The following is a 14,022-nucleotide window of genomic DNA, read 5'->3' as shown; positions in this document are numbered from 1 at the left end:
CGCTCCCAACCCCCCTTATCTCGCTCTACTTCTTTTTCCTAGTACAATCATGGCATGATTTACTTATTCATGTTGATTGTTTATCTTCTGTCTTCTCCTTACAAGAATATAAACTCCATGAGTGAGGGATTTATGTTTCCTGATGTATCCCAAAGGCTACAACAGAGTGGCATATGTGGGCGCTCAAATACATATTCGAGGAGACAAAGAATTTTAACAAGGTCTCTCATATGTTGGAGTGTGCGTAACAATCTTACTGAAAGGCAGCAGTGCATCCTAAAAGATAAACATCAATACAATTAGCATATGCTGATAAATACCAAAAGAAGATAACATTTTAGTATAGTACACAGGACAAATGAAAGCTCAGAGAAGTGCCAAAGAAGTTTAGAGTGGTAATTTTTAAATTTGGGGGGAAGGTGGTCACACCTCTTTGAAAATCTGATGAAAGCTATAGACTCCGATGATATAATGAACATGTACACAAAATTTTGAATACTATTACAAGATGTTCAAACACTCCCTGATGCCAGCTATGAATCCTGAATGGAGAATCCTTGGTTTCAAGGATTGTTTTATCACCCAGGGCTTGGGAAAGGCTTGGTGAAGATGGGACTCAAACTAGTTCTTAAAGAATAGGCTATGAAGAGAAAACAAGAGGAAGGTCTTTCCAAGCAAGAGAAAGGGCTAAGGGTGATGGCAGAACAGTCTGACTGGAATGGAGGATTCATGCAAAATGTAAGGACAGGCTGAGAATTGCTTGGTGTATGACTTAAATAACATGGATATTCAAAGTCTTTGAGAGTGTTTGGAAAAAAGAATGTAACGTCTAAAGCATTGTTTTAAGAAAATTAATTTGGTAGTTGTTTATAGGACGAAAGTTGAGAGAAAAAAGTGAAATTAAGGAAATACTCATGAAGCTATAATGATTCAACTTTGAAGATGTGGAAAGGGAACTGATAAGGTTTAGAGGTGGATGAATTTGAGGCACGAATCCATGTAGAAATGCCTGGTTTGAAACTGAAAATCAGAAATAACTTTAGGTCAGGCCCAGTTATATAAATTTGGTGTTATTTATTGAATCTATGAGTGTGGGGGGGAAAATGACAAGAGAAAAAGTATTAAGAATAGAGATTATTCAAAGGCTTTGGATGGGACAAAGTGAACAGCCTATTATTACTGTGATCTCAATAAAATGTTAAATTTATGTAGAATAAAACCTTAATAGAAGACTAAGGTATACAGGTATTATGGGTAATTGAAAGTTGGTAGTTAATTTGAGGGCTGCTAATATAATTTTTATGTTTTAATTTTTGCTTGCTGAGTTTTTTTTTTTTCCCTCCAAAATGTATTACGCTTTTTTCCCCTTGATAACTAGGGAACACAGCTGACTTATTTTTAGATGATTCAGGATGTCACTATCCCTCGAGGAGAGTATACACATTTTCAATGTAAAATAACATGGTTATAGGAAATTGGAATAAATCCATGGGACCGCAGAATACATCCTGGCCATGTTAAAAGGCTTCTGATATCTTTTTAACCTTTAGCAGAAGACAGATAACATCAAAACAATTGTAACACAAAATTTTAGGTGTTTTAGGTATCTATTCTTTTTTTAAAATTTATTTATGTATTAATTTTGGCTGCATTGGGTCTTCGTTGATGCGCGCAGGCTTTCTCTAGTTGCGGGCGAGGCTCCTCTTCCTTGCGGTGCGCAGGCTGGTCATTGTGGTGGTTTCCTTGTTGCGGAGCACGGGCTCTAGGCACGCGGGCTCAGTAGTTGTGGCACGTGGGCTCAGTAGTTGTGGTGCACGGGCTTAGTTGCTCTGCGGCACGTGGGATCTTCCCAGAGCAGGGCTCAAACTCGTATCCCCTGCATTGGCAGACGGATTCTTAACAACTGCGCCACCAGGGAAGCCCATAGGTATCTCTTCTTTAAGTAGGATTTACTCCAGTGCTTTTTTGCCAGCATGTACAAAGGATACAGGATGTTACTGTCAAATGCATTATTACATCATTGGCACAGTTTCCACTGTCATTACCTGCTTATGTATGTAAGATGTTTAGGATTCAGACTCCTCTTTAGAACCTACCGCTCTCTACTTCTTTTGTGACACTCCAGCTATGATTTGTACTTAAAGGGATAAATCATTCTTGGTGTAACAGATGTCGGCTCCCCACCACCCCTACCTGAAATTCTATCAGGATGTTTCTGTCACTTTAGAAACTTTCGTATTCTACTGCAACATGCCAAGAAACCCAGCTACAAAACGGTGATTGTTTAATCTGCAACACGTGTGCCGGCCTTACAATTTGTTTTTCTTTTTCTGCCTTACAATCTAGACCTAGTACAGTATATCCACACAGCTATGCCTAGTGAACAATTCTGCAGATTCCACTTGAGCCTTAAAAAAAAAAGAAAAAAAAAATCAACAGCCTCCAACTTTACTAAGAGCTCTTCATAAAATGTTGAGCAAGAGAAGTGAATCATGCTTAGATTCAGTCTCTGGTTCCCAAAGCCATTTCCCGACCTGACCCGACCCTCCCTTCTCTAAACACCTGGTGGAGACAAATTTAAGAAACAGAAGCGCCAACACAACCTGCTTTCCTTAAAATTAGCCAATGCTCACTACAGATAGGTATTCAGATATTTGACTTGCAAACACAGATGCTGTGTATCTATACGCTCCTCTCCCCTCCACCCCACCTTAAAAAAAAAACCAAAACAAAACATGGTGAAGCGGAAAACTGAGGTCCTTCAGTACCTTCTCGGAAACTGACTCGGGGTGGTGCACAGGGGTTTCCTGACCCGGGCATCCAGACGACTGTGCGGGCTGGCCGAGGGGAGACCCCAGAACAGGGGGACCGGCCCTCTCCCGGACTCGGGGCTCCCCCGCACCCTCCTGCGGGTGGAACACTGGGGCCTGAGCGCTCGGTTCACGGCACCCCACGTGCTGACCCCGAATCTGCGGCGGCACAGACGGCTCTCTCCTCCGCTCCTCGGGGTCCCGGGACCTCTCAGGACAGGGCCCGAGGCAGCCGAGGAGGCCGCCGCGAGCTCCCTTCAGCGGCGCCGACCGCAGCACCGCCGCGGCTTCCCCTTGCCGGCTCAGCCCGGCCGGGGCGGCGGAGTAGGCGGCACCGCTAGGCCGCCCTCGGACCCTGGACAGCAATACCTGCGCCACAACGGAGTGGCCCGGAGGCCCCGCCCGCGGGAGGAGCCTGCGGACGCCCTGCAGCGTGGAGCGCGCCAGGTGAGCACGCCTGCGCAGTCGGGCCGTAAACAAGCCCGCCCCTTCTCCTCGCCGGCCTCCTCGGGGCCGGCTCGCGGGTGGGAGGGGCCAGGAGGAAGGGGCGGGGGGAGGGCGAGAGCCCAGGACGGCGCCTGCGCGGTGGGCGTGATCCGGGCACTTAGGGCAGGATGAACGCTGCTTTCCAAGATGGCGACGGAGGGAGGAGGGAAGGAGATGAACGAGATTAAGACCCAATTCACCACCCGGGAAGGTCTGTACAAGCTGCTGCCGCACTCGGAGTACAGCCGGCCCAACCGGGTGCCCTTCAACTCGCAGGGATCCAACCCTGTCCGCGTCTCCTTCGTAAACCTCAACGACCAGTCTGGCAACGGCGACCGCCTCTGCTTCAATGTGGGCCGGGAGCTCTACTTCTATATCTACAAGGGGGTCCGCAAGGTACCGACCCGGGCGTCACCGGGGCTCGCCAGCGGCGTGGGCAGAGGCCAGGAGCAGGGCGGTGACAGCGGGGGCCAGGGTGACCGATGGGCTGGCCGTGGCTCTTACTTTGGAGTGGGCCGGTAACTCCACTGGAGTGCTCCTGAGGAAGGGGGATTCGGGAGTGAGGAGGGTGGTGGCGGTGGTGTTTCGGGGGGGGGGGCGGTGGAACGGGACCTCGGGGTGCGGGGCTCCGGCTGGGAGGCCCCAGAAAGGGCCGGCTACCGCCCCTGCGGGTCCGTCAGGCTCTGACACGGCCCGGGAGCGGGCCTGCGAGTCCCCGGAAGAGGTGGGGTGGCCGTCTGGTCGGCTGAGGCCGCCTCGCCTTCCAGGAGGGTGGAGAGTCTCGCTCTGGGTTAGAGACCAGGGGCGCGGGGCGGCTTGGGAAGATCTGTAAGGCGGAACCGGGGCTGGGAAGCGGAGGACTTGAGACTAGGTCAGAAAGGACCTGCTCGGCACGAAGGGCTACTCCACCTGCTGCCACACTGACACTTCCTAGGAGCCTCTCCTTCTGGTGTTAACACTTTGTTTCCAAAAACATCCGAGGGAGGACGGCTGTCACTGCCTCCTCGAAGGGAACCTTCTCCTGAGAGAATGTTAAAGAGGGTCCTCCTGTCCCTTATAGGTATGGGAAGGGCTGAGTACTACTACAGTTAAGAGGTGCAGAAGATGTTTCCAGTGGACTGGGCTGGTTCATAGGGGTTGTGTGTGAGCGTGCCCAGATCAGTCTTGTCCAACAAGTCAGACTGTGTCCGAAACAGGGAGGGATATGCCTCAAAAGCTACATCACAAGAACCATTATTCTTGGCGGGCGATTTAACAGTAATGCTGTCAAGCATGTAATCATCCTTTAAAAATATCTCTTAAAAAGAAGCAACTTATTAGAGCTGTTCTTTCATTGGCTATGTAACTTTGTTCTCATTGAGAACTGCTTACTTCTGAGATATGTGGTCTTTGAGTTGACTCTTGGAAGAGTGAGGAAATTACTGCCCTCCACAGTACCTGGGCGTGGGAGAAGGTGATAACAGATTAATTTATAAATAGTCAGTTAGTGTGAAAATAAATTGTATATATTGAAGGGTGGACATTTTCCAGGATTTACTATATCCAGAAGCAGTAGGTTTTTGCTTAGTTACAAGAACTAGGGATGTGACGGTGGTATCTAAATGTAACAAGTTGTCTCATTTGTTCGAGGGGAGTCTTTTTGTTAGCGTTTATGATAAGTGTACTACTGTGTTTGAGGTATCTTGTTATAAATTACTGAAAGTAAATCGCTTGACTTTACTTTTTCGGAATTGGAAAAGTGTGAAGTAGTTAGTAGTCTAGGAGCTGAAGTTTTAGTCCTATCCCCAACTTTGTCACTGACTTGTTCCGTGACCTTGTAAGAGTTACTTAACTTCTATCTGCAGCTCTTTAGAAAGAGAATATTGTGGTACACCCGTTGTGATTAATAGCATAATGACTGTAATGAACTTTAAAGCCCCGAAACACTCAGTAGATGTAAAATATAGTTAAAATAGTCATTAAGAGCATCTGTCAAACAGGAGCTGCTATCTTGACATTGATACAAGGACTGAAAGGATCAGCTTTTTCTCTGGTAACAAGTTTAGAATTTTAAGTTATTAAATGGAGTTACATAAAAATTTAAAAGTGCATAAAAACTAAATATATTAATGATTACTAGTGTAGATGTTACCTTTTTAAATAAGTTTTCTATTAAAGTATATTATTTCTGAAGCATTCTAGTGGCAAACCTTATCTGGATCTGGTAGCTCTGGTTTGCATCATAAAAACATGTCTCTTGCCTGGAAGTATCATAATAGTGTCCTCTTTTAGTGGGATACTATTGAATGAAGGATAAACTAGGAGAGCTTTTCAAAGCTACAGCAAAAAATTATTTTAAACAAGACAAATCTTAAACATGTAGATTTGCCTTCAGCTGCATAATTTACTTGAGCACATTAACTTTTTGGTAAAGTTTCATTTTCATGTGGTAGTATCTTGTAGATACATTTGCATTATATGGTGGACGTTTCAACTGTCTCCTAGCCACTGTAATTTTTTTAAAAATTCGGTTTCCATGAATGAGTTTGCATTTATTTTTTGTTACTTCTGAATACAAGTGATTGTTTTTGTGACTTTTTTTCTGATTTTAAAACAGAGCAGATACTTTTCCTTAATCGAAAAACCAAATTTTACTTTTTGGGGTTAGGAGTTATAAATCTGTTTTTGACATTTGGTCGTTTTGACTCTTTAAAAATTTTTTTTCTTTGGGGCATATAAAGTTTTACAACAATTAATCAGATTATTTAGAACATTCAGAAGGTTTAAATTGGATGAATACATTCAACTTAAATCTGCATGTGAAATGAGTGGAAACTAGGTCTTATTATTACTTTATTAAAGTATAGTTGATTTACAATATGATTTTAGTTTCAGGTGTACAGCATGATGATTCAGTATTTTTACAGATTATACTCCATTAAATGTATAAGATAATGGCTGTAATTCCCCATTTTATGCAATATATCCTTGTTGCTTATCTATCTTATACATAATAATTTGTATCTCTTAATCCCAGATTTAGGAGGTAGTTTAAAATCTAAGCTAAGGAGTGTAATCTTCGTCCCTTTAAAACACTTACAGGTCAGTTTCTAGAGCTAGAAGGCACCTTCAGTTTATGGAATCTCACCCTTCAGAGAAAGCCAAGGCTAGAGAGCGTGTGCAAACCTGTGATGCAGTTTCTTTCTCATGGTAAAGAATTAATGGTAAAGAAGCACAACTGAATCTAAAGAACTGTCTTAGTGAGAAGAGATTGATCTAGCTTTTTGGTTACACAGATAACCGAATACTCCAAGCACTTCAGAATTTACCCCAGCGTTTTACCCTGTGTTATCTCATTGAATCTTGCAATCCTGTGAGGTAGATGAAAGCATCTTCTTTTCTTTTTCTTTTTCTTTTTTTTTTTTGAATTTTTGAATTTTATTTTATTTTTTTATACAGCAGGTTCTTATTAGTTATCCATTTTATACATATTAGTGTATATATGTCAATCCCACTCTCCCAATTCATCACGCATCTTCTTTTCAAAACTGAAGTTCGGAGTAGGGTTTCTTGTGTGAGGACATCTAGTTTTGTGAATTTGTTTTGCTGAGCTAAAAATAATATGAACATTGATTTAATACGGAGGGTGAAGTCAGCATTTCAGCAAAGATTTGAGTGACTACTATGGTAATAATTATACTAGGCAAGGGGATGTGGGGTAACCAAAGATGAGTGAGACACTGCCCCGCCTCCCAAAGAACTTTCAGCTACTAGCTTTCAGATCTCTTTATAGCATACTTTGCTTTCCTCTTTTTAAAAAAGAGGTGGTTTTAGGATAAAGATGCCAAAGGTACTGGGCTTATTGTACCAACCCTTTCATTTTATGGAGATCTGTTTTTACATAAATGCAAATGGCCACCATTCAGATCTAAGCTTAAACATCACTTCCTCAGCATGTCCTTTGAATTCGCAGGCTAGATCAGTTTTCCCTGTTACACGTTTTTATAGCATCCTGTACTTTGCCTTTCTAGCACTTTTCTCAATTTGTAATTCTCTGTCTCTTCTGTAAACAAAGCTCCCTTAGAATAGGATGTCTTTTCTGCTTTCTCTGTCTTCCTAGTGCCCAGCACAGCATCCAGCATAGAGTAGACCCCTACTGTTAATTTGTTGAGTGAATGACTGGATAAAGCGTCTCTGTCCATCTATGTCTTACTTTAAAAAGATCTTTAGGAGCTAAAAATCTGTTCAATTTTGGGCCCAAAAGTAACAGGTATTTTTAGTAGCTCACATCTTTTAAAAGACATTTTTATTTAATTTAAAAAAATATATTTTTTTTTTTGGCTGCGCTGCATGGCTTGTGGGATCTTAGTTCTCCAACCAGGGATTGAACCCAGGCCCCTGGCAGTGAAAGCACAAAGTCCTAACCACTGGACTGCCAGGGAATTCCCAAAAGAGATTTAAAATTATTGGTAACAAATTTAGCTTCTTATAACTGGGAAATTATGTAGCAAGAGACAGTGAAGTAGTGGAAAGTAGACAAATGGTGCGGATTACTTTTGATCTACTTCTATCAAACCATGTTACCTACCAGATCTATGTACTGTCAAACAACTTTTCAAATTAAAAAAAATTGTTTTATTGAAGTATAGTTGATTTATAATGCATTAGTTTCTGGTGTACAGCAAAGTAATTCAGTTACACGTATATATACATATCCTTTTCATATTCTTTCCCATTATGGTTTATTACAGGATACTGAATGTGGTTCCTTGTGCTATACAGTAGGACCTTGTTGTTTATCTATTGTATATATAGTAGTTTGTATCTGCTAATCCCAAACTCCTAACTTAACCCTCCATGACCCCACCTTTTTTTTAATTGAATCAAGCAACTTTTTAAAGCTATACTCAGAATTACTTAACATTCAAATCAAAGAGCTTTTACTTTTTTCCCCCTATCTTAACATTCTAGGCCACAAATGTTCTGTACAAATGTCCAGAGATTGAAGCAATTCCTACAATAGATGAAAGGTAGAATTGGATGGTGTCCAAGGCCTTTTCAACTCTTAAGGTTGTATAATTCTGTGCTCAATAATTTTTAAATGAAAATTCATCTTTGTACTGGGGAGATGTCTTCATGTCTTGGATTCTTTGCCTGCTTCTCTGAATGGGAATTGGGAAGAGTGAGGTGTGTTTTGAAAGCAAGTTGAACACATAGTGACTCTAGGTCTTTATGCTAGAAAAAGCGTGGGTACTCACCAGGCTGAGATGAAGCTGGAGCCAGAAGTTCAGTTAAGAATAACAGCTAAAGGGCCTTCCCTGGCGGTCCAGTGGAAGCAGACTCCGCGCTTCCACTGCAGGGGGTGCGGGTTCAATCCCTGGTCCAGGAACTAAGATCCCACGTGCTGCAAGATGCGGCCAAGAAATAAATAAATAAAAATTAAAAAAAGAAATAGCAGCTAGAATATTTTTAGAGCTGGAGTTATCCAGGAGGGTAATGGGTTGACTTGAGAGAGAATGAGCATTCCATATAGGAAATATTCTGTCTCTTTATCAAAGACTGCAGGACTACCTGTTGGTGACTGAGGGATTCATGCTTTGTGTGGGAGGGGGAACTAGATGCCTTTTAAAGGTTTTTATCCACAGACTAGTTTTAGATACTGGATTGCTCCAGAGAGGATCATGTTCGCACCCTTCTCCCCATTTGTTATTTTCACATCTCTCTGCTCTCCATTTATTATTTAGAAAAAGGCTTAGAAGTCTAGAATTTTTTATATCAAATTTACTTTAAGAAATTTTGTACTTAAGTTAGTAGGGCATTTGTGGAATTGGATGGGAATCTGTTTTGTTTTGTTTTTGTTTTTCCCCATTAAGGCCACTTAATGACTTCTGAAGTATTGATATAAAGATTTAGTTATTTGACTATAGCATCTTCTATACTGAGGGAAAAGCATGTTAATTTATCCCTTAAAGCAGGCTTGAGAAACTTTCATGTGATACCTTGGTTCTCTTGACCTTGAAGAGGAAGATGGTGATGAGATTTTGAGAGACTCCATGGGTGGATGTAAGCAATGGTAAGAAGCTCCCAGAGTGTGTCAGTGAGATCCATGAGCTAGTCATGAGTGTCATTCTTTCAGCAAATATTTGTGGGGCACACCTACCAGATATGAGGTACTAGATATGTTTTAGATGTTGGGTATAGACAAGGTCTTGCCCTCAAGCAACTTGTCACCTATATTTATTAACATTGAGTTAATCATCTGGTGCCTTTATTTGTTTATTGTGCTCTGGTAGAAAACTTGAGCAAGAATCAAAACATAGTTAGTGGATTTTGTCACTGACTAGTTTGGCTATATGCCTAAAGAACCTTATTTTAAAAATAAATGTAGGGCTTCCCTGGTGGTGCAGTGGTTAAGAATCCGCCTCCCAATGCAGGGGACACGGGTTCAAGCCCTGGTCTGGGAAGATCCCACATGCTGTGGAGCAACTAAGCCCTTGCGCCACAGCTACTGAGCCTGCGCTCTAGAGCCCACGAGCCACAACTACTGAGCCCGTGTGCCACAACTACTGAAGCCCGCGTGCCTAGAACCCATGCTCCGCAACAAGAGAAGCCCATGCACTGCAATGAAGAGTAGCCCCCACTCGCTGCAACTAGAGAAAGCCCATGAGCAGCAACGAAGACCCAGTGTGGCCAAAGATATATAAATAAAATAAATTAATTAAAAAAAAAATTTTTTTAATAAAAATAAATGTAAAGATTTTTGTAGTCTGATATTTGATGTCTTAGAGAACAGTTTTATTTATATTTCAGCTAGGTTACTTTGTGCGGAAATAGGAAATGTCCTATTTGTTTATTTAGGAATAGATATCAAAAATAGAAATAAATTGGCAGACATTCTCAGTTTTAATTTTCAGGACATTAATAATTCAGAATATCAATGACAAGTTATCCTCTGAACATTTGGCATCTATTTTTCATAATAGAGTGCAAGATGCGTCTTGCTTTGAAAAAAGTAATCCTCATTCATCAAGTGTTTATTGCTGAATTGTTACATACAAGTTACTACTGTCTGCTATGGGTGATGTGAGGGTAAATTAAGACACTCCCTGTCTGTAAGGAGCTTGTATTTTTGTCTTGATAATTGTAAGGTAGAGTAGAAGGTGTGTGCTCAGCGCATGGCATAAGCAGTATAGGCATCAGGTGGAATTAAGGAGTAAAGGTGAAATGAAGAGGTATTTCTCTGCCTAGTGGAAGAATTTTGGGTTGGATTTCAAATAGATGATTTTTCCCGAAATGTTGTGTACAGATCACATTTTTGTAAATTTCAAAATGGGTAGCCTTGTATTTCTTTTTTTTTTTTAATATAGATTTATTTATTTATTTATTTATTTATTTATTTATTTATTTATTTATTTTTGGCTGTGTTGGGTCTTCGTTGCTGCGCGCGGGCTTTCTCTAGTTGCAGCGAGCAGGGGCTGCTCTTCGTTGCGGTGTGCGGGCTTCTCACAGCGGTGGCCTCTCTTGTTGCGCAGCACGGGTTCTAGGCACGTGGGCTTCAGTAGTTGCAGCGCGTGGGCTCAGTAGTTGTGGGTCATGGGCTCTAGAGCTCAGGCTAAGTAGTTGTGGCACACGGGCTTAGTTGCTCCACAGCATGTGGGATCTTCCTGGACCAGGGCTCGAACCCGTGTCCCCTGCATTGGCAGGTGGATTCTTAACCACTGCGCCACCAGGGAAGTCCTATTTTATGTATAGTAGTGTGTATATGTCAGTCCCAATCTTCCAATTTATCCCTCCCCCCCACTCTTTTAGCATTTTTCTCAACTTCACAGCTTCTCTTCCAATTGGTAATTTGTAAACTGAGTAATGTTTTGCATTGTCAATTCTATTTTGTAATATGGAATTTTTAAAAGTAGGGTACATTGTACTAAAAACAGGCCAAGTCAGTCTGTGCTACATTTTATCTTGTTTTGTAGCAGTAGGAAAATGTACTTGAAACTGTAGATTTTATGAGAAAGAAGCAAGAACCATTCACGAGGAAGGAATTTTTAAGGTTTTTGTATTTTAAAGTAAGAATAGGAATATTTTAATGTATTTTCAAGTAACCACATTGTAGGTTATCCCTGTGACCTTAAGCTGTTTCTCCTTTGGTTGGTTCACAGCCAGCTCACTGTTGGGCTGTGTGTGTTTTTTGTTTTCCTGCTACAGCAAAACTGGTACAGGTGCTCATTCTCTGCTTACTTTGAGCTTTGTTTCAGAGGCTCTGACATGCCTTTTTTTTTTTTTAATTCCTACTTTTTTTTTTTTTTTAATTTTATTTATTTATTTATTTTTGGCTGTGTTGGGTCTTCGTTTCTGTGCGAGGGCTTTCTCTAGTTGTGGCAAGTGGGGGCCGCTCTTCATCACGGTGCGCGGGCCTCTCACTATCGCGGCCTCTCTTGTTGCAGAGCACAGGCTCCAGACGCGCAGGCTCAGTAATTGTGGCTCACGGGCCTAGTTGCTCCGCGGCATGTGGGATCTTCCCAGACCAGGGCTCGAACCCGTGTCCCCTGCATTGGCAGGCAGATTCTCAACCGCTGCGCCACCAGGGAAGCCCTCTGACATGTCTTAATGCTTCATTTAATAGATATTTGAGTGGTTTTATGTGAAAAGCAGTATACTAGACTATGGGAAATCAAAGAAGTATAAGACATTATCCCTGACCTTAAGAGGATTATCGTCTAACCAAGGAGACAAGATATCCACACACTCATTTATTCTATCAAGATTCGAGTGCCTGCTCTATATTGTTGTTGAGACAGAATCTCTGCCATCAAGGAGTTCACAGTCCAGTAGAATAATAAATGGCTTGTCCATCCACCTAACATTTATTGGACCTATAGGCCCAAAGACAAATAAGACAGTCCCTGGCCTAAGGTGACTACAATCTAGTGGTAAGATGGATGAGTAAATAGTGGTGAGATGTACGGTGTCTGCTATTTTAGACAGTATTCACTTCTTAGGGCTTTTTTTTTTTTGCCACACCATGCGGCTTGTGGGATCTTAGTTCCCTGACCAGGGATTGAACCCGGGCCCTCCACAGTGAGAGCACTGAGTCCTAACCACTGGACCGCCGGGGAATTCCCTAGGACTTCTTAATCTGATTGGAATTTAGGAGGTATGTCAACCTAGATGGAAAGACGTATTTTACATCCTTATTCTTAACTGAACTTCTAACTGAATTTTAACATGTTTAACATGTTCTTCAATTATGAATATAGGCAACAAATCACAGACCTGTGACTTTATTACCAGTGAAAATCACAGATGTTTGCATATCACATTATGGTTGTTGCAGACATATCAAATATCATTTGTACTCATCACTGCTTTGAAATTACAGTAGTTAGTGGATCTGCTGCTAGAGCCTGTTATTCAATGTGAAATAAACTTTAAAAAATCCTACATTTGTTTAATGTAGTACAACTGTATTTTAATATAATTGATCTCCTTTGTAATCTTTTGTATTTAAAAACATTATTTTGAGAAGGAGTCCATGCACAGAAAGTTTCAGCACCCTGATTAGATGTCTTGGCTTACCTTCTTTAGTGTCATGTGTGTGATGGAATGCGAGGAGGGTAGCTGGTTTCTTCTGTCAGGTGAAACTTTTAGCTCCGTGGAGAGGTCTTTGTGGTGCTTGTGGTGGTGTAATATTTTCCAAAGCAGTTGAATATGTAGAATTCTGAGTTGGTTGTGCCATGTGCTTCCTTTCGTTTTCCTCCTCATCATTCTTTGCCCTTGCTGTGCTAAATAGAGGGAGAAATACAAGAACTACTCTACCAGATTAACTCTGTGTTCCTTTTGGTTCAGATGATTGATTACATTGTAATGTTTGTTTGTCTCAAACGCAGTGGGAACTTAGGTTTTAACAAGGTGACATTTGAACTGAATTCTTATGGGTGGGTGCACTGAGGGGGAGAGGATTCTGAACCAGGGAACTAGAAGCCCAAGGCCTAAGGCTGTGGCATTTGATGGCTCCTCCTGAAAGTTGTGAGCCGCTCTGTGAGGGCTGAAGCTTGTGCAAGTCTTGGAAGGATAAGATTATCTTTCTTAGTGGTGATTGTTTAACTGTTGGCTATATCCTAGCTTCTAAAACTTTCAGTATGATTTTTTTAAAGATATTTTTTAATGTATTTTCTTTCTTTTGGTACTACTTCTGAGGTGATGTACTATGTTAGTGTATTATCCTCCTTCAAGATTCCTAGTGTATTATCCTCTTTCAGGACTCAAGCAATCAAATTGTGTCACCACCACCTGTCATTGGACCCTCATCACTTTCCTTCAGTTCTCCTGCCACCCACTGCTCTCTCCAGCACACTGCTGTCTTAAATGCTGTGGCTAATCGCTTTAACTTCCTTTGCACACACTCTCTGTTCTAGCCCTGACTGAATCAAATTTTACAGCAATCATGTTGTTATTCCCTCCATCTTAAGAAAGAAGGGGAGAACCCTTTTCTGGACCCCACCCACTCCCTACAGGTCCTTTGCCTGGGGCAGCTACTGCCCCATTTCTCAGCAGCTGCTTAGAGCAAAGCTCCTCTAGTTGTCTGGACCCTTCGAAGTGTGGTCCACAGACAAGCACCATCAGCGTCGTCACCTGGGAGCTTGTTGGAAGTTCAGAATTGGGCCCCACTCCAGACTTACTGAATCCAAATCCACCTTCTAGGAGGGTCCCCAGCTGACTCATGTGCTCACTAAAGTTGGAGAGGCGG

At 42.0% G+C, this 14,022-nt stretch overlaps 1 protein-coding gene and 1 long non-coding RNA gene across 19 annotated transcripts in view; one reads left to right on the top strand and one right to left on the bottom strand.

The window, feature by feature from the left end:
• Window positions 1-1,588: 1,588 nt before the first annotated feature.
• Window positions 1,589-3,283, bottom strand: LOC309626599. The gene is made up of 2 exons (XR_014243306.1): window positions 2,769-3,283; window positions 1,589-1,876 (listed from the first exon to the last, which is right to left on the bottom strand). It is a non-coding gene; the product is annotated as an uncharacterized lncRNA (long non-coding RNA).
• Window positions 3,284-3,383: 100 nt separating this feature from the next.
• The window catches only part of WDR20 (WD repeat domain 20), a 63,214-nt gene continuing 52,575 nt past the window's right edge, over window positions 3,384-14,022 (top strand). For 4 of the 18 annotated variants that reach the window (XM_082387435.1, XM_082387427.1, XM_082387431.1 and 1 more), the window contains exon 1: window positions 3,387-3,692. In XM_082387435.1, coding sequence (XP_082243561.1) covers window positions 3,444-3,692 — 249 coding nt within the window. In that variant the 5' untranslated portion in view covers window positions 3,387-3,443. Of the gene's footprint in view, window positions 3,693-14,022 lie in introns of all 18 variants that reach the window. The other 14 variants (XM_082387432.1, XM_082387433.1, XM_082387424.1 and 11 more) reach the window with 7 other exon arrangements.

Source organism: Balaenoptera borealis (assembly GCF_965194805.1).
Source record: "Balaenoptera borealis genome assembly, chromosome: 3".
NCBI classification, from domain to species: Eukaryota; Metazoa; Chordata; class Mammalia; order Artiodactyla; family Balaenopteridae; genus Balaenoptera; species Balaenoptera borealis.
This window is presented reverse-complemented; position numbering and strand designations above follow the sequence as displayed.